The sequence below is a fragment of the Electrophorus electricus genome, chromosome 21, assembly GCF_041902795.1.
Source record: "Electrophorus electricus isolate QZ-2024a chromosome 21, ASM4190279v1, whole genome shotgun sequence".
Taxonomy (NCBI): domain Eukaryota; kingdom Metazoa; phylum Chordata; class Actinopteri; order Gymnotiformes; family Gymnotidae; genus Electrophorus; species Electrophorus electricus.
This window is the reverse complement of record NC_137517.1, coordinates 7608169-7632500: the sequence shown is the minus strand read 5'-3', so window position 1 is coordinate 7632500 and position 24332 is coordinate 7608169. Positions and strand designations below refer to the sequence as shown.

The following is a 24332-nucleotide window of genomic DNA, read 5'->3' as shown; positions in this document are numbered from 1 at the left end:
TGATTAACGCTCAGAAGCGCCTGTGGCATGACTTTGTAAGTTAAACATTGCCTGATGAGCTAAGCTAATCACCGCACAGTAAACAAAGACACCTCATTCTTCTTCTGATTATCTTGTTCTGTTTCTTCTTCAAAGCAGAAACAGCGTTACTTCAAATCTACGGATTTCCATTGCGCCTTAAAAAAAGAAAACTAAATGTAATTTAATACACAACATTAAAAAGAACCTAAATGTAATTTAATACACAACATTGTAAGAATTTAGTCTACGATACTCCGATGTAAGACATTATAACATTTTCCTATAATTCAGACTGACTTTGTTACACACGCTCTTTACTATATCTACAGGCGAGTGGGGATATTTGGCGAGCAGTTTCATCGCTCCCAGACATAATAACGCCATTCCAGATTACTAGATGCTCACAGAGCTTTTGTGGTGGCCCAACAATAGGAAATGAGCGGGAGGCCTCGCTGTGTCACATGTGGTGCCTTTGATTACCACTCTAGACTTGTTTGTATGACAGAGACTCAGGAAGAAGCAAGAATTCTCCAAAGGTGAAAGGGAACTACACATTGTTTGAAACATCTCCTATGAGCAAGTACGTATGAACAAATGCTGAGGACAAATGATAATGGAAGTGATCAAATTTAGTGGGTAAATTTGTGCTTCCAGCAAATGGGTTAATGAAAAAAATATTTTAATGAGTGTTCGTGTGTTTCATTTCTGCTATAAAATGATGAACCGTTTCAAATATACAAACGTATACATCATGTGCACTATTTATTGATACTTGGCAATGAGTGGAAAGAACAGAATTTCCTTCCTCTCTTGAGATATCGTGAGACATCTCGTGTGTGTGTGTGTGTGTGTGTGTGTGTTTCTCTGGAAACTATACTTAATGTACTCAGTGTTTAATATCTTTGCATCTCTTATTACAAAACACTGCAGATACTCACCAGGAATCTTCTTATATATGTATTTAGGTAGATAGACAGACAGACAGACAGGCAGACAGGCACAAGATAATTGAACTCCTAAATAATGAATTGTGTCATGCTACAGGTAAAAGAGGTGGCAACACCTCCATGTTATGCCATTATACACAGAGCAAGGTTGAGGATGTGAATCACCATAATAACATTTAGGTGATTCACTGATATATGGAAAAAAAAAAAAAATCAAAAGGTTATCAAGCTTATGGTTTATGGTTATGAAGTCAAATCTCTGTATATTCCATTACATTTCATACAAATGTATATGGTGCACCTTCCTTTATTCTTTATTCTTTTATATTTATGATCTTAAGCAGCAAAATGCACTTGACTTCATAAAATTATGCTTAAGTGCTTGAGTTTTCTTTGGCCCTCATTAAACGCATTAAAGCAGAAGGATGTTGAGTGGGTGGTGTGCAGCCAGATATCTGGTGTGTTTGGCAGCCTGTTGACTAACACAGGCTGATGTGGATTTGTTCGGTGTGTCTCCTCCCAGGCAGCTGTGTGGTGTTCAACTGAGAGCTCCTTCTTTCTTCCTCTTTCTTGGAGGAAACTCGCCAGTGAAACATTATCTTGTATAAGCCAGGGTTTAAAGAAGTGATGAATAGAGACGGGGGAAAAAAACAAGAACAAGAACAAAACAGTGCATCTCAGTCTGGATGCTCTTCAATGGAATTACTGTAGCTAGAAAATAAAGGCAAGTTTTACTTGCAAAGAGAAATACCATATTACCCAGCATAAAGGATTTCCAGTGTCAGGATGGGAAACATGAGCATAAATAAGTTCCTTTTTGTTTAAAGGACATAGTAATGAGTATGCTAGTAATACTCATAGTGAAGTACTCTATTTATGTCAAGACTTCTCATTATATTGTTTTTCTTTATACTTTTTCATGTTTTAAGTACAGTTGAATTCATAATGTGCAAACTTTAGACAAATATCAAGCATCCCTTATCTCTAGATTCTGAACTTTGCGCATGTTATTGGCTCAGTTATTTTCCCTCATGCTGTTTTCCAAATGTAAATGAAACCCCACCTATACCATAGTCATGATGTTTTTCTTAGATAATGAGCAACAGTTGTTTCACTTAAGCATTTTGGCAGAACACTAGGGTTCATATACCGAAAATCTGTTTAACAGTACTTTACACATAAGACGCATAAAAAAACTAAGGTTTATTGCATATTGTATGATATATAATTGTACAAGTATGAGGTTACATAAAACAAAGTATTAGTTATTAGCTTAGCTGGACATTAAGATAAAAGGGGAAAAAAATAACCCTGTTTTATTCCATCTGAACAATCCTTATAGAACAATAGTGAAATGAAGAAAGGGCCTTAGGGAGATTCCAAAAAGCTTCATCTCCATGGGGGAGGGGGGAGGGACCTGCACTTTCATTCACTTGCAGAATGTTCAGGAGAGAAAGAAAGGTGATTTTTGGTAAAAGACTAGGCCAACCAGGTATGTTTTCTGAGTGAAAAACAACACTGCTATGTTACATGGTAAAGGAAGAGAAGGTTTATAGGTCAATTTGTACTACATCTATAATGTAAACAACACAAACTAGGGAGTAACAGGCAGAGCCTTTATTTTAAACTCTCAGTTTTCGCAACAGTAGCTAACTGTTTCAAAATCGTTGCCTCTGTGTGCTCAAAACATTTTCAAACTTGAAGTTTCAGTTTACACAGAGGTAACAATTTCTGCACATAAAAACCTCACTTTTTATATGAAAAAAAATAGGCTAATTGGTTATGAATTGCAGCCTATCATAAGTCATTAGTTACAAATTCCTAATTATTTTTGCTTATGTTAAATATTACAGTAGGGTAGTTATAATACCTCAACTAGCTCCCCAGTATGTTAAACATCTGAACAAATAAACTTTCTATCTTTAAACCTTTAGAGATAGAAATTGAGACATATATATATATATATATATATATATATATATATATATATACACACACACACACACACACACACACACACACACACACACACACACACATATATATATATATATATATATATATATAGCTTTTATAGCTTTTTACACACACACACACACACACACACACACATATATATATGTGTGTGTGTGTGTGTGTGTAAAAAGCTATAAAAGCTGTAACAGGCAGAAATGACAAAGAAACCTATGGCAGAGCCGCAGAGCCTTTTAATTGTTTGCATAGGACTGTTACACCTCTGTCTTCCCCCCTCCCCCAACCCCACATGGTGTGTGCAGGATTGGTGAACGGAGGAGCCCGTTGAAGGAGACATGTTAGGCATCAGTCACTGTTCTTGCAAACAACACCCGGTTTCCTGCTGCTTCGTGAGTCGATCGGACTGTTGCTGAACGATGACGACGCAAACTTTATCAGATGTGTCACAAAATAACAAAGCATGAGACTGTACTCGGCGAATACTCCCACAGACTATTCCTTCCGTAGCAAATGATATTAGTGCAATAACGACAGGATAATTGATAGTTTTCATTTCAACCTTACCAAGAAGGCTACGCGAATATACCATACATAACTTATGAGTTTGGTGCTCAAATTAGGTCGAGAAACTTGGACACATTCAAAGCACTTGACAATATTATAACTATTGGTCGTCGTATTCCACTCGTTTTGTCTAGTGCAAATGAAGGGAAAATCTGATTGTGAAAATTAATCAAAAGGAGCTTCCTCTTTAGACTAAGTATGTAAACTAAGCAACGTCTGTGTCGATGTCTTATGGTCATACATTTCGTATACAAACACTTGTAGAACAATGAAACGTGACATCGTTGAGAATAATAAACTAGTTTTGTTGAAGAATAGTTTGCTGACCACGTGATCTGAGGTGCCCTCTATGTGAGCGCGCCGTGACGTTCCATGGGAGAACGCGCCTCAGAACGCAACAGCTGCATAGTGAGAGATTTGCAAACATTGAAGCAAGCTTTTTGGCCGGCTAACAATTGGCTAACACTGCTAATCTGAGCTCCAATTTATCCTAAGAAGTAATATATATTTAAGTCTGATATAAATATCTTTCTAAGTATAGCCTAATAATTCTGAGTTCTATAACAGACTGAGAATACCTGACGAATGAGTGAACATATTGGTAGGTATTGGTGAGTTCCTTTTTTTCTGTAGCTATTACTTAAACTATTAGATGGCTAATATTATAAAAATCTTTAACTTCATAATAAAGTTTTAGCTGACTATCTGACTCTTAATAAGTTTTGTCAGTTCTTCGGTAATATGTTTACTATGGAAAGTGAATGTGATGGCTAGAAAACTTACTATCTTGTTTAACAAGTTAACCCAGGAACTGCATGGTAGACAGTTGATGCTGCTCTTCACCCTAAGGAATCGTGAATTGAAACTAACCTGTGACAAACAGCCAGCTAACGTTTGTTAGCTGAGCCTAGCTAAGTTCTGCTAGTGGCCAAGTTTTAGTAAGTTGGTTAATTTGAAATTATATCTTTCTCTCGGTAGTATAATTCTGTCAACAATTTCACCAATGGCGACTATTGCCTAACAATCTAAGATGAATTTGAGATGGCTAACAGCTAGCTATAGCTCCTGATATGTTGCAGATATAATGTATTATTTAACAATGGTTGGATTCTGTATGCGATACAAATAATGTAGCTAGCTAGCTAGCTAATCTAGTAAAATAAGTCATCGTTACACAATAAGACTAAATAACAATAGCTATCGAATACGTAAACTATGAAGTTAATTTGATAATGTAACATGTAGTTGGCTAATCGAGTGATACATTTATTTTACCAAAAAAAGAAACTAGATCTAGCTAATCATTACAACAGCTACATTTATTAAAGATAATTTGATAAATTTTCTGCACCCGCAGTGTAGCATAGCTACACTTGTGGTTTATGATTTAAGGGTCGCTCGTTCACAGTATTAGCGAATGAGCCCTATTCTGTAAGGGTATAAAGCAGTTGGAGATGCTGATCAGGTTAAAAATAATCACGTGTCAGGAAATTATGGCCACATACATGCTTCCAGACTTGGTTTAGTGAGTTAGTTAGCTAGCTAGCTAACTAGCGAGATTGTTACCATAATGTGAGTTTGGTTTGTTACTCTTTTTCTTTTTTTTTTGAAGCGTGGCATCGTGTTTGTGTTATCTGCACAAACCACAGTCATACAGCCTTTAACAGTTCCTCCAATTCGGTCTGTCGCCACCATTTCAGCTCTAAATGCTTTTCCCCCAAATATATATATATATATATATATATATAATATATATATATATATATATAGCTTTATTCCTTTATTAAATATTTTGTATGTAAAATAATGCATCGCTAGAAACATTTTAGTAGTTTATAAGTAGCTTCAATTTAAGCATACGAAAACGAGAGGCTCGCCAAATTACGACACTACACGTTAATCGGCTCATGATTCTCTTTCATCAGCAGTTACCCTACGTTTAATACTAGCTACAAGATTGAAGGTTCTTCTCGTTCTTTCGAGTAGCTGGTCGAGGCTTACTCGCTTCGTTTGTTCAAAGGGCGGGGACTCAGCCTTTTAAAGTTTCTTTGCAGAATACGCTGTTCAGCGTTAACGTTTATTTAACACGTGCAGGTTTCTGCTTTACACAGAAAGCAGGTTCGTTTCTTTACACACAGAGTGGCACCACGCAGACCTGGTATTTGACAAGTGTAACTAATAAATTTGAGCGCTTTAGCTTGAATCCCCCTAATTCTGAAGCCTACTAATAACTATTGATGAACTTGGGTGGCATTGTTGCTACTACGCAGGTCTTTTGTATCCGCCGCATGGTAACAAAAGAATGAGTAAGACGAGCAACAGCTGGTCCGTGGCTGATTCTTCGGCATGCCAACCGACAAAATTAAAGCATCCTAATCTGTTCGAGTTCCCCTTTATCACTACTAAGGATGACAACGAAATAAACAAAACGCTATAAAGCCCATAGTCGTTGCTTTTAACAAGACATTAAAATAAACATTAAAATGATTAAAAGGGCTTAAAATAATGATTTAGGCATGCGGGGTACGGTTATGTGGATTGCAAATATATAGTTGATTGATGAATTACTTGTGGTTTGAAGAATAGCATCTTACAATGAATGGAGTTCCATAATGATGAATTTTGCATGAAAATGAGTCATACTGATTAGCATATACTTAAAACATTTACTAATTCTCATTGCTTAGGTTTTTGTACTACGTGCGAGCCATATTTATTTAATTCGAAAGTGCACAGATATGTGACCTTTTCTTGTTTTGTTTTGTTTTTTTCCCCAAGAGTGGTGATTCAATAACTGATTGTTGAAGCTTCCTTATTCCACTTTTTCATGAGCAATATTACAGTCACAGCCTGTTTGATCTGTGCATGAAGATTTGAAGAGTATTTTTGGTTGTTTGGAGTTTTAGTATAGGAATTTCCTTCTCTATTGGAAATTTCAGTTGAACTTCTTCAAATTAAGATAGATTTGTGGTTTGTGTTAATACTTTGGAAGGAAAATGGTGTTTCCCCCCCCTGAGTCATTTTACTGCTAGTGAAAAAGTCTAGTGTGATTTTATTTCTTGTCAGTTGTAGATGTGAAAGTAGATGCCTAGAATGCTGTGACTGCACTTGCTACTTGGTTGTACAGGCGTGTCATGGATTGGTATTGTATTAGCCAAAGTTGGACAGAACATTCCACATTCCATTCACTGGAGCTGGTTTACCATTTTGGGAAAATATGCTAGAGGGAAATGGGGAAATATAAGTCTGTGTGTGTGTGTGTGATATATTACACACGCACACACACCCACATGTGGTTGTTTTAGGTGTCAATTATTGTACATTTGGATCAAATGACTATACTACTCTTGGTATGCAGAACATTAAATGACTGGGTAAATGCAATTCTGGGTTTTTCGCAGTGGCTTTTGCCATGTCAGAGCATTTCTGCTTAGGGAGTGTGAGGTTGTAGGAACATTTGCTTTACCATTTATTTCTGTTTAAAATGCATGAAAGTTTAATAAGAAATGTAACACCTAGCACTTATTTTTTTTCCATCAGCAATACTAGACCTATCATAACAACATAAAAGATGTATTGTATAAATTATATTTGGAAATTTTCTTTTGGGCTCACATCATGTTACATATTATGTTACTGTCAATGCATACTTTTGTGTCACTTTTCTTGTTACAGTCTTGACATGAACATTTTTGTTTATAATTAATGGTTCAAGCTCAGTGAATTGTTTTCTTCACAAGAAGCCACACCTGACATTCTGCCTCTTTCATTTCAGGTTTTGCCTGTCAAGACATAATTCCTTTTTGTGAATCACAAGATATCTGAAGAGATTTCACTTGTAAACGCCTACCAGTGGCAAGCCCCAACTACTTATGTAGTTTGTGTAGTTCGTCATGACTTGAAGCTCTAAGGATACATTTTTTGGGATGTTCTTTTGAAAACTCTCAGAATTCTTCTAAAGTGCTAAGGCTAAAGAGTAATCCTGACTGTATCCTTCTGGAACTTTCTTACAGTAGTGAGAGTGATAGTGCCTATAGACTCAATACGCATTTACTAAAAACCCCAGGGTGTTTAATAAAGACTGACATGCCCACCCACACATTGATTCCATATATTGAAAGTCCTGATGGGATAGGCCATGATATCCTCCACCACAGCAGTGCAACTATGCCTGGTTCTGGTTCCAGCATGACCCCGCACATCAGCTTGGTGGAGAAGACTGATGTGCTCGGTGGTGTGTCCCTGGGATGCATGTTTTGCGAGGAGACCTTCCAGTGTGAGGAGGAGCTCGGGCCACACCTCCTCACGCGGCACCCCACCACGTTCCATGCCCCTGCAGTGCTCCGGGTGGAGGCTGAGTTCTTGACTCCAGGAGAGAGGGCCCACACCAAGGCATGCCTGCCCACCGAGCCTGAGGAAGAGCTGTGCTGCGTGGTGTGCGGTCAGGCCACCCAGGACGTAGCTGAGCTTGAGGCTCACATGAGGAAACACAAGGACTCCTTCACCTACTGCTGTGGCTTGTGCGGCCGCCGCTTCAAGGAGCCCTGGTTTTTGAAGAATCACATGAGAACCCATGGGAAGTCAGGGACCAAGAACAAAGGCCAAGACCTTGAGGTGCCCATCACCATAAACGACGTCGTCCAAGATCAGCTGCCGCCGCCTGCTGTCAGTCTGTACAGAATGTGCATGGTATGTGGCTTCTTCTTCATCGACAAAGAGGCTCTGGCTGAGCACAGCAAAGTCCACAGTCGAGAGCTGGAGGCAGACGAGGGCAGCCCTGCTAATGGCCATCCCGCCATGGAGACTCCGGCCTCCCAGGAGGGCTTCCTGCACTGCCTCCAGCTGCGGCCAACCTCCATGGAGCACAGCGAGGGGAATGGCCGCTGGATTTCCCAACTTGACCCTTTCAACACCTACCAGGCCTGGCAGCTGGCCACCCGAGGCAAGATCACCGTTGGCCCTAACCTAAGCAAAGAGCTCAACGCTGACTCCAACTCTGACAACGAGGAGTCAGGCTCTGACAAAGAAGAGCTTGGGGCCATCTGGGATTCAAGTGGTGGTGACAGGCCGGTGCGGAGGGGCCTCAGGAGCGAGCTGAAGCCCAAGCTCCCCGGCGTGGAGACCCCTTCACCGTTGCCTGAGCAGAAGAGCCTGATACGCAAAGACAAGCCTACTGACTGTGAAGAGTGTGGGAAGACTTTCAGGACCTATCATCAGCTGGTTCTGCATTCCAGGGTTCACAAGCGAGAGAGGGGCGGAGCCGAGAGCCCAACCACGCCCGTGGATGGTAGGGCCTCCAGCGTTGGCTCGGCAGGCAGCCCATCATTGGATCGAATGGAAGAGGGATCAGAGGATGGCTCTGAAGATGGGGCGCCTGGAGAAACCTTTCATTCAGGTAACATCGATGTGAAAGATCGATCTATTTATTTATTTTTTTTATAGACAGAGCCACATGTTTAGACAAGGCTAGGTCTGATCCATCAGGATAAATGGTTGCAGTGTCAGAATATATTGTAAAGGCCCCCCGAGGTTCATGAAAAATGTATAATTATTAACAATAGAGGAAGTCTGCTTACTTTAAGAAAGAATCTAAGTATTGCAACACTCTGTCACTTTCTGTTTGCAATAACCTCTTTCATATCTTTTTGGTTAAGAAGTGTTGGGGTAGTTTTCACCAGCTCCCTCTCCTGGTTGTTTAAAAATTCATCACTCAGCAAAAATGGCTGTACTGTCTGTTCTGTTTTTCATTTTCCTTGTCCTCAAATGATTTATTTGCTTTAACTTCCGTTACCAGCACACAAGTCTGTCTGTTGAAAATGTTGTAAGTGTACTTTGCTGGTACTTTATTGGCAGATAAAGGTGAGGAAAGCTCAAATAAAATGAAGCTGAAAATTCTTGCACCAAGGAAATGCTGTTACTGTGGCAAGACTTTCCGTTCCAACTATTACCTCAATATTCATCTCAGGACGCATACAGGTATTGTATCTAAGATTTTTTTTGCATGATTTTTTATTTTTGGCTTTTAAAAAAAATAAATGTTAAATGATGTTGAAAATGTAGTTGGAAAAAACCCAAACAACTAGACTGAAACACTGCTTTCTTTTGTTAAAGTTTTTTTGGAAATAGGAATAATTTAGAATAATATAAAAAATGTCTCCGGTGACATTTTTACTGTTGTTACTGTTGCTGTGTGGCCAGTACTAACTGTCTCGCCTCCACATCTCTTTAGGTGAAAAGCCTTACAAATGTAAATACTGTGACTATGCTGCGGCACAGAAAACCTCTTTGAGGTATCATCTGGACAGGCGTCACAAGGACAAGCCTTACACCGATATCCCCAACATCCCTGTGACGGCACCCACCGCTAGCCTCAGAAAGGGCTGCGAGTCTCCCAGGAACATGGATGACAAGCAAGTCCCAAAACATTCTAAACAGGTGCCTGCCCCCCCCTCCGTCTCTGCCGGCGTCAAGCATGAGCCGGGGGCTAGCCAGCCGGACGTTGCTACTAGCAGCCCTGTCGCCTGCCTTAAAGAAGAGTGTGGGAATACGTCTGCCACATCTCCTTTCACGCCCCCAAGCGAGGTGCTCACCAAATGTCCCCTGAAGGCCATGGGCAGAGAGGCGGCTGAGGCGCCCCTCAACCTCTCTCTCAAAGTATCTTCATCCGTCTCCGCTACCTCAGTCCCCAGGGCCATGTTGCTGACCAACTCGTGCGTGTCCTGTTCCTTTGAAACCCTCTACCCTGAAGTCCTGCTAATGCACAGGAAAATAACCCACACGGAGAAGCTGGACATGAAAAAGAATGCCTACAGGCCTCCCGTCAAGCCCAAGCGCTACACGGGCTGTCCTCCAGCCCTCGACGGGAAAGACGTCAGCCCCCTGCCCAATGTCAACAGGAAGCACCCGCGTCGGACCAAATCCCCACCGCCCCAGGCGGCAAGGCCCATCGAGAAGGCCCATCCACCCAGACCTCCCCTGCATGCGGTGAAGGAGCCGTGGAAAGACCACCAGCACACGGCCCAGAGAAGCCGTCCCGCTGAGGCACCAGGTCTCTTGCCCAGGTTCCAGGAACCACCACCAGATTCGGGCCGGAAGTTTGTCGCACCCACAGTCGCTGACAGGCCCAGCACTGCCCAGAACGGTGCAATCTGGCCCCCGGACGCATCCAGGCTTTGCCTGTCAGACCGCTTCAGGAATCTGACACAAGCAGATGTGGGTGGGCCGTCCAGTAAGAGGGCGAGGCACTCGGAAGCCCTGCAGGGTGCTGGGCGGCTTGGCGACGAGCCGGGCAGGTTGGTGCCCCCGGGCCGGAGTGTGAAGGGCATGCTCCAGGGCAGCGTGCCCCTGGCTCCGGTCCGTGGGCCTTCCGCAGTGCCTGACAGCAACGTGGATGTGGACTGGAATGTGATCCATCTCCTGCGCAACTACACGCCCAGCGACCTGGCCTCGCTCTACCAGCCCTCCGCTCAGGCTGCCGGGCACGCTGCTGCAAACCCGGCCACTACTGGTAAGGGCAAACCTCAGAATAAGTGGACTAGTTCTCACTTGTGAGGAATTTTTGCAATGTTTTCTTTTCCTCTCTGTTTCTGGAGATTAGTATTACTACAGCCTTTGTCAGGAATTAAAATGTAATGAAAAGGTATGCCACTGTCATTGTGCCATTACAGAGGAACAGTTGAGTTAAATGGGGTTTCAGAGTAATGTCAGTGACCTGCTTGTTGAGGGGCGTTTGCGTGTGTTTGTCTGGACCTTAATTGTTTGCCAAACGTTCCCTTTATTTTCACCCTCACCGTTCTCAACTTCATGTAATCACTAACTTATTTCTAAAGAACACTGTGCACTGTTACTTCTCAGAACAGACATGGTGACGTTGGTATCAATCAGTAGCCATTTACGCTTACTGGCCTGGCCATAGATTATGCTTTCTTTGGTTAACTTGGGCATGTCTGTTGATAAACATGGCGGTGCTCCTGTGTTGTTAACAGACCTGCGACCATTCTCCTCTCTCTAGGGTGCAGGCTGCCACTCTACCCTCGCTACTCCAGCAGCATCGCTCAGAGGAGGAGCCACCCCAGCCTGCCTCCCGACGCCAGCTCTTAGAACCTACCCATGGTAAGCTGTCATTGGCTGACGACATAAGTGCAGGCCACGCCCTCAAGATACAAGCGCTAATATTTACTTCTTTCTCAGGCTCAAGTAAGTAGACGACACCACCACGTCCGCTCCAACGGACCATGGAGTCTACAACCAGGAGAAAAGTTTAAGTTAATGACCAGCTGGGATGTACGATTCTACATTTAAACTTCAGACACTACTTCAAAACATTACTAAAGGGCGTATTGGAGTGCTAAAAGTGCTATCTGAAACCTTGACCAAGAGGCAGCGTAACCTTGGGATCAGGCCTTGAACAGTGTTTTCATGTGTCCTCATGTTGTATTGTCAGCATCTTACAGTGTGTACTGCACTTACTCCAAAAACACAACGTTCAGTACACTCCTGCTTACTCTGTATGGCTTTCAAATCAACTGCTTTCAAAATCAAATCCTGCGGGGCATTTCTTTGATTGCCCCCAAATGCCTACCAAGTGCCTCTGATACTTGATCTGGACACTGTTACATAGACCAAATCAACTAGGGGACTTCACCCATGTTCAGCCCATAAAGGTTGTTTTTGTCGATATTAAGACATTTCTGCTCATGCTGTGTTTGGGGGGGGAGGTGTTGCTTTACACCATGCAGCTTCTTGTTTTTCTCAGTGCAAAGTTTGCTTTGTCCCAGTGTTGCCAATTTAAAGCTGCTGTGTCTTTGTCTCAAAACCTGAGACCCACGAAACAACTGTGACGTACTGTGTAATTTTTGTTTGTTTGTTTGTTTGTTTTGGGGATTTTGTTTGTTTTTTGTTTTCTTTTTGTATTGGGACAAGAAATACAGGCACTGCATGAAAACTACACTGTGACAAACCCAGACCTGCCATTCTCAGGGCTGATGAACTGTAACTGTGACTTAGTCTCACCTTTAGTTGTGCGGTAGGCCAATTCTGTGTGAAGCGCCTCTCCCTCCCCCGGTTTTTGTTTAGTTTAGATGTTATGCCTTCACAGAACTGAATGTTTTGTGTTATATCCTTATTTTGTGCAGCATCGATTCGAGGATGCATATTTATTTTCTGGCAAGTGTTTTTTGCTTGTTCTGATTAGTAGATGCATGTGTATGGAAATGATACTGGATATGGTGGTTGTGGCATTCCTGGAGAATATGATGGTGACTTATCTACTGAGCTGTTTGTGCTCTGCTTTTCAGAAACTACCTTCTCCACTTCCCTTATGGCTGTGCGGAGTCAGGCATCAGATTGTTAACTTATTTGCTTGTATTTAAGGGGCTGGCGTGACTTGCGTCAGAAACTCCTCCTGATGTAAACTTGAACTGTTTTTTTTTTTCTTTTTTTTTTCTTCCCCCCTCTCTTTCGTTGGAAGACAACGTGGACATTTATTTTTCTTCCCAATTTGCCAACTGTGTGAACAAGAGTGAGCTGACTGGTGACACCTAAATGTACTGGCCTCTAGTGGTGCACAATAACTAATCATGTACATTTGGCTGATTTGTGTAGCCTCTGTTTTTTCTCAGTATTGTATTCTCTCATCTGTAAGGCATTTTAATAACAGTTTGTTTGCGTATCTGCATTTGACAGATGTAGGTAACACTGAGGTGTGTGGGGGTGTGTGTGTGTGTGTGTGTGTGTGTGTGTGTGTGTGTGTGTGTGTGTGTGTGTGTGTGTGTGTGTGTGTATATGTGTATATATGTGTATATATATATATATGTATATATGTATATATGTGTATGTATATATATATATATATGTATATGTATGTATGTGTGTATATATATATTTTTGTCCCACCCTCTGGTTAGTTTTCTCTTCCTGCACTTTCATCATTTTATGTTTTGTTTGTTTCCCTTGTGAGATCATTTGTGGCGATGGTCCTCAGTGGTAGTTATGCGTGCACTACGCACTGCAGAGAAAAGGCCTCACGCAACTGTGCACCAGGCAACAGGAGACGAATTATTTTTCAGGCTTGCAGGAATAACTGTATAGAGAGAAATGCAGCAACACACCTGCACTCAGTGTTGGAGAGTACAGTCTGGACTTTGCCCACTTCCTGTTTGGTTCACTAACTTTATAACTACGCTTTCATGAGGCCCAGTGTATTACAGGTTGTTCAATTGCAAAATAAAGCAATTGTGTGTATTAGTAAAGATTTTGAATTTGGTCTTTTGAAGTTTTCCAAATGAATATTTTATGGAAAATGGCAGTATTATGCACTAGTTATAAATTACATATTCTTCAAACCTTTGACTTGTTAGTAAACGTGGTTTATTATATGTTCTAAAAACAATGGACTTTTGTTTGCCCGTTTTAAATTTTTCACCTCGATATAAATGTAGACTTCTGCACGGTTTGGTTTCATGGTTTGATTGCTATCTTTGGTTTGGAGTTTCTTTTGACCCTTTTTAAGTGTTATTTCTCTTGAGGGTCACTGAACAACTTGCCACATTTAAACCTAAAGTAGCTTTTCTTCTTTTAGAACTGTATGAAACTAGAATTCACCTTATTGGGACGGCCAGTTCCAATTCTACTTTTTTTTTAATTATTTTTTTCTTAAAAAAAAAAATTGACATTTTGAATTCTTAAATGTTTTTAAAGTGTTTTCTGTGGTTTTGTTTGATCAATCATTAGCCTTTCGAATTAATGTTGTTTAGATTTGTATCGCAGTAGGGTTGTGGTGGACTCAGAATCAAGAATCAAGCCTTCAGGAGCTGAAAAAAAACTACAGTGACAGACCAGTCAGTAACTCTAGCACACTGAACTGGCATTTAATAATATTGCAGTCATGGAAACACCTGTCAGTAACTCTTTACATCACTGAATTATTTCATAGCATTCAATTTCAGTCATTGCCCCTTTCTTTTTTTGATCTAGCGATGTGGCATATAACTGATGCCTCTTTGTAGATCAACTACTTTTTTTCATGCAATTCTGATGTACACTTACCAAAAAACAAAAAACCACGCTGGCAGCTTGTGCTTAACCCTTTACTGGGCATAGCTGAGTCGTTGTGGCTGAGATTCATCATAAGTATTTCACCGAGCTTGAGACTGAAGCTGTTATTACTACTCGTTAAACTTGGATCGGTTGCAGAGTCTTGCCCTCACACGGCAAACTTAAGCAGTAAGATGTAACCTGAACTGACCTGCTACTCGGGCCGTTATGAGCCCCATGCAGCATCGGTGTCATTCAGCTCCAGACTCTAATTACATCAATGCCCTGAAGGTCATTTGTAGTAAAAGCGCTGGTAAGAATTGCAGGGGTGGGGCCAATAGCTGCAATTCAGGCTCATGACCGGGCCAGCCAATTAATAAACAAGGCTGGATGCATTTCTCCCATGTTGGTCGACAACATCTGATAAAATTGGGGATAATATTGGCACTGGAAACTGGTTATTGATGCTTGTTACTGGAACAATAAACTAATGTTGGAGTTGAAGTATTTTTGAATGTGAATCAGTAATTTTGCTACTTTTGTACAAATGGTATCTTGAAGTGACTGAGTATTAACTGAAGAAAACTACATATTGAGCTCCGTAGGACGCTACAGGGTTCCCACTTGTCATGGAATTTTAAAGTCTATTCCATACATAGAAGGTCAAGGGATTTTATCATTTTTTGGTGTCAAGTGTTGGAATATCAGAGGGATTTTGTATTTGTCTTTAATTTGTGGTTGCTGTTTATCAAAATGTTATATTTCCATGTGCTTCCTGTATTGGGAAATGTTCTGTAGTGGATGTGATGGATACTTGTATTTTCTGTGCCTATTTAAGAAAGGTGGCCTGTTTTTCCATTCATTATGTGTCATGGAAATTCAGCTTTGTAGTCACTGATGGTCAGGGAATTTGACATTTGACTTTGAATGGGAACCCTGAACTTACTTGGTCAAGTTCAATGTAATGGCATTATGTGTCCACTAGATGTCATACTTTGCCAACACAGTGGACACCGTGTGGCATACCCTGAGATGCCCTACTGGAAATCTGAGCTTTAGACAGCAGACCATTACAAAGCCACATGTTATTAAAGCAAAAAGATCTTTGTTAAACATTTGGTCATTGACACAATTTTTTTTTTTTTTATTGTATTTGTAGTGTCATTTAAAGGAATGGTGGTTTGCTGCGAACGCCCGTGTGTCAGGCGTGGCTGATCTGATGCTTGTGGCAGAGCACATCACAATGGTGCATTTCGACAACAGCAAATTATAAGGGACAGTCTTCGGCACATTAAACACTCCTCAGAGACCCCCATTCCGTTCTTTCTTCTTTTTTTGAAACCGTAGCACATCTGCTGGCTGTCGTCTCCCTAGGGCCTTCGCTGTGTAATCTATTGCATTAGCTCACATTAGTGCATATCGCCCATGGGCCTCGATAATCACAAACACAGAATGAGCATTTCACTTAACATCACCCTGGCAGCCTCCAAGACTGGGGCAGCCTCGCCATGACTCGCCAGCAGGGCAATGGAAGCTCGAATTCTGCCTCCTATGTTTGGCTTTTGCCAACTCCCCCACCATCAGTGATGACGCTGTTGTACACTTCCGCCTCTCGATTCTTGCTCAAGGGTTTTATGTCTAAAATGTGATTTTATCAAGTTGAGGTTTAGGCTTTTTTTTTTTTTTTTTTTTTTTTTTTTTTTTTTTTTTTTGCTCTCTTCCTCTGTTTATTTGTATTCTCCCCACTGTAGGTCTGCTGCATCCACTAAATGCTACAGACACAGATGGTTCATTCGTTAATGTTTTGGGTCCCTGTAAAATTCCTATAAACCATTGATTTAGAATTAGAGGCCTCAGTGTTATCCATACTGGTGCTTGAGTTCCATCACTTGTGCTGGTAAGTAACAGAATTTTAACAAGGCAAATAAGCCAACACTCCTGAAGCTCTCAGATCTCCCCTGCTTCTGTGTTCCTGCTGTGCTTCCCTCCCGCACATCCAGCGCAATGGCTAATGCAGCCCGATAAACACAATGCAGCATGATGAACACAAGACCTGAAATGTCTCAGTGCATTATGATGCACATTGGAAAACATTTTCCTCTTGAGTGCTAATGTATGTCGTTGGTGCAGAGTCCTATTAGTGGTTAACTGCTGTTTTGGGTTTATTTTTTTTATTTTAATTTTATTTATTTATTTTTTGGTGTGTGTGTGTTTTGTCTCTCCACCTTGTTTGCTGTGAAGGCAGTAGAGGCCATTTTGTGCCTGGGGTCGCACCCTGAGGAATAGAGATTTATTTCGCCGGAGTCCCACTTTATTCGCTCCAGAAGGCGACAGTTTTCCGCTGACGCAGGCATCCGCCGGCGTGCGCGGCAGCCCGCACACAATGGCCTTCGCGGCAGGTGACGTGCAGAATGAACAGTAACACTGTTGGATCTTAATTAGAGTTATGTGCGACAAGAGGCTGCTGCACATGTTGTTGTTATCCCATTGCCTCCCGTGGTATCGGGGAGGGAGGCTTTTACCACTGGCCGCATGCGAGGTGCAGTTGGAGTTGTTAGGGGGCGAAATGCATTTTCGCTGTGGACCCACACCAGTAATAGTGCTGCTGTGGCTAGAGGTCTATTTCATCGAGATTATTCCCCCTTCCATCAGGGACTAATCTGTCATGAGGCATACACCCTGTATGTTTTTTACATTTCTGTGGTGACGGACAAGTTTTAGATGCAATTAACTAGTATTGAATTGTTTGTAGATGTTATGAGTTCAAACTCAGCCTATATTATTTTATTTGTAATTATATTTTACTTGGAGTGAGCTGCAGCGAAAGGAAAACTTTAGTTAAAACTTGACACACTTAAGAGGAAGTGCTGGGCTAACACCTCATCTAGTCATACATGTGCTGAGTAAAAGTGTTTCTGACTGACTTGCAGCTATCACTAAACCACTTGTGTTTTTTTTGTCTTACTTTTCAGAGCTGATGTTTCTCCCTACCCCCTTCATTCTGCAGCTAGTTTAGTGAACAATTTCAGCTCCAAGGGTTCTTTCACGCCTACCTTAGCAATCGCTCGGCTGTACCACAACCTAGGTTTACGTAGATTGGAGTGAATGTGGAGACAATCTACATGGATAAATGTCCAATACGACATCCTCTTGGGAGAACTCCCTCCAATGCACACGTATGTGTCTATCTATGCATTAAAATTCTACTTGCTGCTGAGACTGTCAATCCAAGATGGTGATCGTCAGGGACCGCAACGTATGCTACCGGAAAACAGCTTTTACTGGAGGAAGTCAATGAAAACTAGGCCAGTCGGCCTTATCCAACGCTAATTACAAATGAATGGTAGTAAATGCAAAACAATCAATAGATATGAAAGGTTTATATTACGATGACACCATCTGCATCCTGAAATGCTGCCTCAAAGACATTATTTTACATTTACAGCATTCAGCTGACGCTTTTACCCAAAGCGACTTAGTTATGACTGAGTACAACTTGAGCAATTCAGGGTTAAGGGCCTTGCTCAGGGGCCCAACAGTGCCAACCTTCCAATTACAAGCCAAGTACCTTAACCACTGAGCTACCACTACCACAAAATCATACGTTATGATTTTATGAACATGGCAAACAAAGATTTTGTGAAATGGCAACATTTGAAAATGATTTGAAAGTAATTTTTAAGATAGTTTTAAGGTAGATTCTCTAATGTGCCACTCCCAATATGATGCCTTGTCCTCTATATGAAGTTTTGTTTTTAATTTTATTTATTTATTTAAAACAAACCTCTCTATATTGATCAGGTTGTGACCTTTGCCATACTAGCTTGCCCTTCATCATTAAGAGGTCAGATCTTTGGTGAGCTCGTCCTTAATGCCGGCTGCATTACACAGCGCTAAACCTTCATTGCTGATTGTTGCCTCCAGATTGTCAACTTGAATTAACACCTGATGAGTGGGTGAGGTCTTGACAGTCGGAGTCCTCCGTCAGGTTTCCAGGAGGAGAAGTGGCCATTTGCCACGAGTGCTTGTCGTTGTCGGTGGATCCCTCGGAAAAAGGAGAGTGATGTACTGGCTCTCGCTAAAAAAAAATAGCCCCTGGGCTCAGGAAAGGGATTTGGGCGTCTGGAGACGGCCAGGGCCATATGGAGTAGGCTAAGATAGTGAGGCACACATTCAGAATAATGGATGATGTGTCATGTTTCATGTTGCCGAGAAGCCATCAAGAGACTTGGTTCGGGGAAATCAAAAGACAGACGTACAGTAAAAGCGACCGTTGTGGCGTTTACAGAATTCGCCTGTTCTTAAACTCGCAGTGCCCTCGATTTGCAGAGGCCGCTAATGGCATGATAATTTAAGTGAGTATCTTAATCTACTTTGTAAGGTAGGACAGCAATGAAAGATATCTGAAACACCCTCCCACCCCCCACCCACCCCAGAGTGGCTATCATTGAACAAGAGCATGTTCCCTCGGGCACTTCAGTTTGTTTAATGATAACACGGTTTCCAGATAAAGCCCAGTTTTGAAGGCTTAGCTGAATGTCACTCTTGTTTGGCTGGTTATCAGAAAAGCTGATAAACAACAGGCAGAATATCCCTCCTTCAGATGTCGCAGCAAGAACCAACATGTGTACACGGGGGTCCGAGGAGCAGCCCTGCTGCCTGGCCCCATGGACCTGCGCCTTGCCCCTCAGCCTGGCTCCCATCATTCAGCCGTAAATATTCCAAAGACCCAAACACTGCGACCCCACACTCTGTCCGAATCCAACACTAAATATGGATGAAGGGGAGCGAGGCATCACTAGTCTTTTTAGCCAAAGGGACTTCTCTCTCTCGCGCTCTCTCTCTCTCATTTTTTTTTTTTTACAGCTGCACATGTCTGCTAAGTGTGCCCCCCCCCCCCCCGCCTGCGGGACAGGCCTGCACACACCTCAGACTGCTCTCTCAGCCTGTGTCTGAGGCACGCTTAAGTGCTGTTGCCGATACCCATGAGTAAGCCCCATAAAAGCCGCCCCATCGCCGCGGCCGTTATTGTTTCTCGCGGATGATTGATTGATGGATGAGGGCTGACACTTCAATGAAGCCATTTCCACTGGCATCTCTATCCGATGATGTGCAGCGTATATTCTCTATCCACGGCTCATTGCTCGCCCGTGCCATTCCTGGAAGTTCATTTACACCACGTTCCCTGAAGGACCTTTTTTCCCGCTTTCTTTTGCCCATCTCCCATTTCCTTTTTTTCTCCTTCTTCTTAACCCCCCCCCCCCACCACCACACACACACACACACACTTCTCCTCTCTCTGTGTCATAAAATAATGCTATTTCGTGTAGACTCAGTGGGGGCCGGGAATAATTTGCGCCGAACACTGAAACAAAAGGCAGGGAGAGGTTACTTACAGGAAGGGCAGAGCTGGCAGGGTACCGTGCCTCTGTTTCCTCTCCGCTCTGCTCACTTGCCAAGCTCTCGCCGAGGCAGGAGCAGAAAGAGAAAAGTCTGCTAGTGTGCATCAAATGATATCACCACCGCCTTGTCGGATTAAAATAAGCAAAAATAAGTGACACTGCGTACAGCTTCATTTAAAAAAAAAAAAAAAAAGAAAAGCTAACTGTTGTCCTAACAGTTTTTTTAAATATGCGTGTTAATGCAGGGAGGAGGGAAGCTTGCTAGAGAGAGAGAGAGAGAGAGAGAGAGAGAGAGAGAGAGAGAGAGAGAGAGAGAGAGAGAGATGCCTTTTTTGGAGACAATTTCTCATTTTTATCTCATATGTAGAGCAGATGGTAGGCCTGCATCAGTGCAGGAGGCTTTCTGGGATGACAGCCATGAGATTCCCCCTCAGGTGCCATTGGAGCCCTTGTGTGTTGGGACTGTGATGGCTGAGACATGGCATCGCCTCGCTAAAGAATCACTCTCCGCTTGCCACACTTTCTCACTTCATAATGGCGCTTGCTAACAACCTAATATTTCAAACGAAGGCAGGGGGGCACTCGGCACCTTTTCCAGAAGGCCATTTCTCATCCTCTGCTTTAAAAGCATTTTGTTTTGTGGAAGGTTGTTTGGCAGAAAATAATATTTTTATCATATGTTATTTATTTATTCTTTATTATTATTATTATTATTATTATTATTATTTAAGGTTTGCTGTAGTGCATTCATGGTCCTCCAGAACTTGAGTGCATTACTAATATTTCCATAGAACTATAAGCTAAACTCATTTCATTCCAGCATGCCACCTGTCCTTTTCAAAGACTTTATGTCCTGTTGTGATGAGAAGGCATCCCACATTATTTGTTTGAACAGCTCTGTGAACCAGCTCCCTTTTCTAGCAGTTCTCAGAGTGACGAGCAAGGAGCGGTTGAGAAGTGCCTGTTCTAAAAAGCCTCCTGCATTTCGGATGACTCTACCCCTCAGTCTCTCCCCCCTCACACAAGAGTGGGAAGTCGTCTCCCCTCCTGTATTTATGCCCTACGGCCAGGCCTTTCCTCACCCAGGGACGAAAGAGAGCGTGGGGTGGAGGAGAGGAGCAGGGGTCAAGCCCTTGTGCTTATCTCTCCCTCATTTCTGTTTGCCGGGTCATTCTTTATCACTGCAGAGGTTTGTGTACTGCTCATTTGGGAGAGGCTGACCTCCCTACCTAGAAAAGATGACGGACAGCATGGATTTCCATTATAGAGAAGTGCATTGTGGGTCGGTGGGGAGGGGAGGGCTGCACTCTCATCCACTCTTATTTTGAAGTACAGGGAGCATTATAGGATGGCACGAAGTGCATCGTGGGTAGTTATGGAGGTGGGGCCAACTCTGCCTATGGCAAATAGCTGCAGGAGCAACCCCGTGGATGGCCGTTCTTTCACTGGGGAACTCGCTGCAAATCAGCCCCATGGAGTTACTAGGGTGTGCTAGCAGGAGGAAGCGAAGCAGCATTTAGGCTGCCTGATTGTCCTCAGCTTGCTCGGTGAGTACTCAGTGGTTAGAGGTAAGCACTCATTTCATACCCCTGCAATCTGCATGCACATCCCCCGTGTCCGCCTTCTGCTGCAAAGAAGGTGGCTACCACATTCATCCACCCAAGCAATCCCTTGCACCGACTAATGCGCCCTGACACTGAATACTACACACAGCCGAAACGAGGAGCCGCAAATTGGGTTATGTGTCTTTACCTGCCGGTAATCCAGTTGGTAAGCACTATGCATGTAGATCTCTCAGGAGGGTTGGGGGGCGAGGGAGAGGAAATGAAATTACCGCAAGCAGGGCTGAAGACTACCAAGTGTGGGAAAAACCCTCCGTAGCTCCGAGGAAGGACGGCCGCAAAAAACAAATGCACTTAAAGAAGACAAAAAGATTGACGCCGCTTGACTCCTCAACCGTGTAACAGCATTAGCTCTGCTAATGGTTTGTATGGAAAAGCAGGTAACGGGGAGACAAATGAGCCAGGTTTACTGAATCTGAAGAAGGTGAGGTGGTGATGGGGGTAGGGAGCTGCAGGAGGTTTGAGTGAGATATCATCCATCTACACTACAGAAACACTGTCTTCAGCCTTTATTTCTCCCTATTGCTCGTTTGTTCTTCTTCTTCAGGACGGGTGCGCACTCACCTATGAAATCGTGCCGGTCTGCAGAGCAGCCTGGCTGTAGTAAATAAAGAACAAAGGCTAAAGAGATTCAGCTGTCTGTCAGCTGGGCCGGCTCGAGGATTACCTCAAAGTGCGGTGTTTCAGAGTCCGAGCTGCCATCGGTTTCCTGCCTCCTTAGCCAATCAGGTGTCAGCTTCCTGACTCTTTACTCAATCACAGGGTGAAATGCTCAGGCTGCCATGCTGAGGATCATAAAAAAGGCAATTCAAAGATACAACCCTTTTTGGTTTTATTTTTGTTTCATACCATAAGCTCTTTTATAACGTTGTTATCCAAGGTGTCTTGGATACATAGGCATTAAAAGTCTTAGTGTAATGCATAGATCACTCATGCCTTAAGAAATGCCCTCAGGTCTTTTAAACCACTGAGAAATTGTCCTATCTGGCATGGCTTCTGTTAAATGCAGGGCTTGTGCATCTTCTGCTGTTTAACTCTGGTAACAAGGACCTTTGCTACTGGCCTTTGCACAGACATCACTTTTATTTATTTTTTTTGTTCTTTCAGCAGTCTGCTTGACCAAGATGGAGCATCGCTTCATGACTTATGCATGTCATAAGCTCCCTCCGCAGGCTTCTAACAGCCAAACAGCTCCAGCCTTGCTGCGTTGTTGCTGCATCTGCTGACGTGATGCATGGATCCCTGGTGACCACATGCAACCAGCCAGGCCAGGTGCAATGCTAATATCCTCACTGTATCCAAACATTTTCTTTCAAAGTAACCAGCACGCGGGGGCCGATAAATTACAGCCAAGATGTCGAGCTTCCAATAAGACCCAACCCTGAGCAATAAACTTTGACATTGGCGTGTGAAAAATGGGAGCCTTTTTTCATTGTCAAGTGTTACAAATTGATGAAATGAGTTCATCGATGTTCCCTGGTCATTATCTCTCCAGTGGCACTTTGTTTTACAGACAGCAGGGAAAGGGACAGTGCAGATTAGGGGGCCTCGACACAGTTTATCAAACCAAATCTAATATCATCCATAAGAGTAGAATCTGGAAATCAATACTTCATTACTAAATTGTTAGAAAGGATGAAGAGTGATTGTATGAGTTCAGAGATGTGTCTCGGTGTCCAGGGCATGGGAAGTTCAATGTCACCGGGAAAGTGATAAGTAAAGGCACTGATGTGTAGCAACATTTTGGTAATGCGCGCGCGTGAGTGTGTGTGTGTATGAGTGTGTGTGTGTGTGTGAGTGTGTGAGTGTGTGTGTGTGTGTGTGTGTGTGTGTGCGAGCATGCAACACAGACATAGCGTTTGCATTTGAGTGGGTTCCTGCTCTATAGCTGGAATGTGTGAGAGAGGAATGGAGAAGAGTTGCTTATTTCACACTTATCCTTCTAATTTTGGCATTTGGGTATCACTGCAATAGCCTGGTAGGAGTGAAAATTGTTTTATTAGTCTTTTTTATATAAAATAATTCCACACCAAAGCATTCTGATTCTTGAAGGTTTAACCTTTTTGTGACAATAATGCTGTCATTTCAATCAGATTCTTTATTCTTTATAACATATGAATTATATCCCGAAGCTTCAACACAATTCCTTGTGTTGCATTTTTGTAAGTTGAGGAAATAAAATTGCTCCTGACAAACAGAAAAATCTTATTTGATATTGTCATGAAATTTTTCTAGCATTATAAATACCACTAATTGGAATACCACTGCCTTAACAGTTCCGACTTAAGCTTTTCACATACTCCTAAATTCAAATGTTGGCTGGGAGCACAATGAATATTTAAAAAACCCCTTTCTGCGTAGATGACAAAGACGGGCATTTTGTACTGCCGCACTTGACGTCGGCAGAGAGAAGCAGATAGTCCGGTTTCAGAGGCCCACCGCTAATGATTTTTTGAGCAGCCCCCGACTGAGCCCTAAATGTCTTCAATATCCATAAACAACTCTATACTGTCCAATTAGGCAGACAGAGATGTACTGGGCTGTCAGACAGATCTGCATGGCTAAGCACCTGAGATCCCGCCGATGATGGGGCGGGGGGGAGGGGCGGGGGTTCAGCAGGCCGACTCGCGAGAATGTGCGCAACGGATGACTTTCATTAGGCTACAGCATTACGCCTTCACCCACACCCAATTACTGCCAGGATTAATTGATTATCTTACCTTCCCCTTCACAAAGCCCAGCGCAGGGGCTCGCTTCCTTTTCTCCCC

At 42.7% G+C, this 24332-nt stretch overlaps 1 protein-coding gene across 2 annotated transcripts; it reads left to right on the top strand.

The window, feature by feature from the left end:
* Positions 1-3902: 3902 nt before the first annotated feature.
* On the top strand, positions 3903-13756 carry znf217 (zinc finger protein 217). Of its 2 annotated transcripts, none has more exons than XM_035521153.2 (6): positions 3903-4107; positions 7282-8901; positions 9360-9482; positions 9736-11013; positions 11518-11618; positions 11697-13756. In XM_035521153.2, the coding sequence occupies exons 2-5, from the start codon at positions 7593-7595 to the stop codon at positions 11604-11606; spliced, it is 2799 nt and encodes a 932-aa protein (XP_035377046.1). In that variant the 5' UTR covers positions 3903-4107; positions 7282-7592; the 3' UTR covers positions 11607-11618; positions 11697-13756. The 2 variants fall into 2 exon arrangements, with proteins under 2 accessions (XP_035377046.1, XP_026864077.2); XM_027008276.3 differs by having other exon boundaries at positions 3903-4117.
* The last annotated feature ends 10576 nt before the right edge of the window (positions 13757-24332 follow it).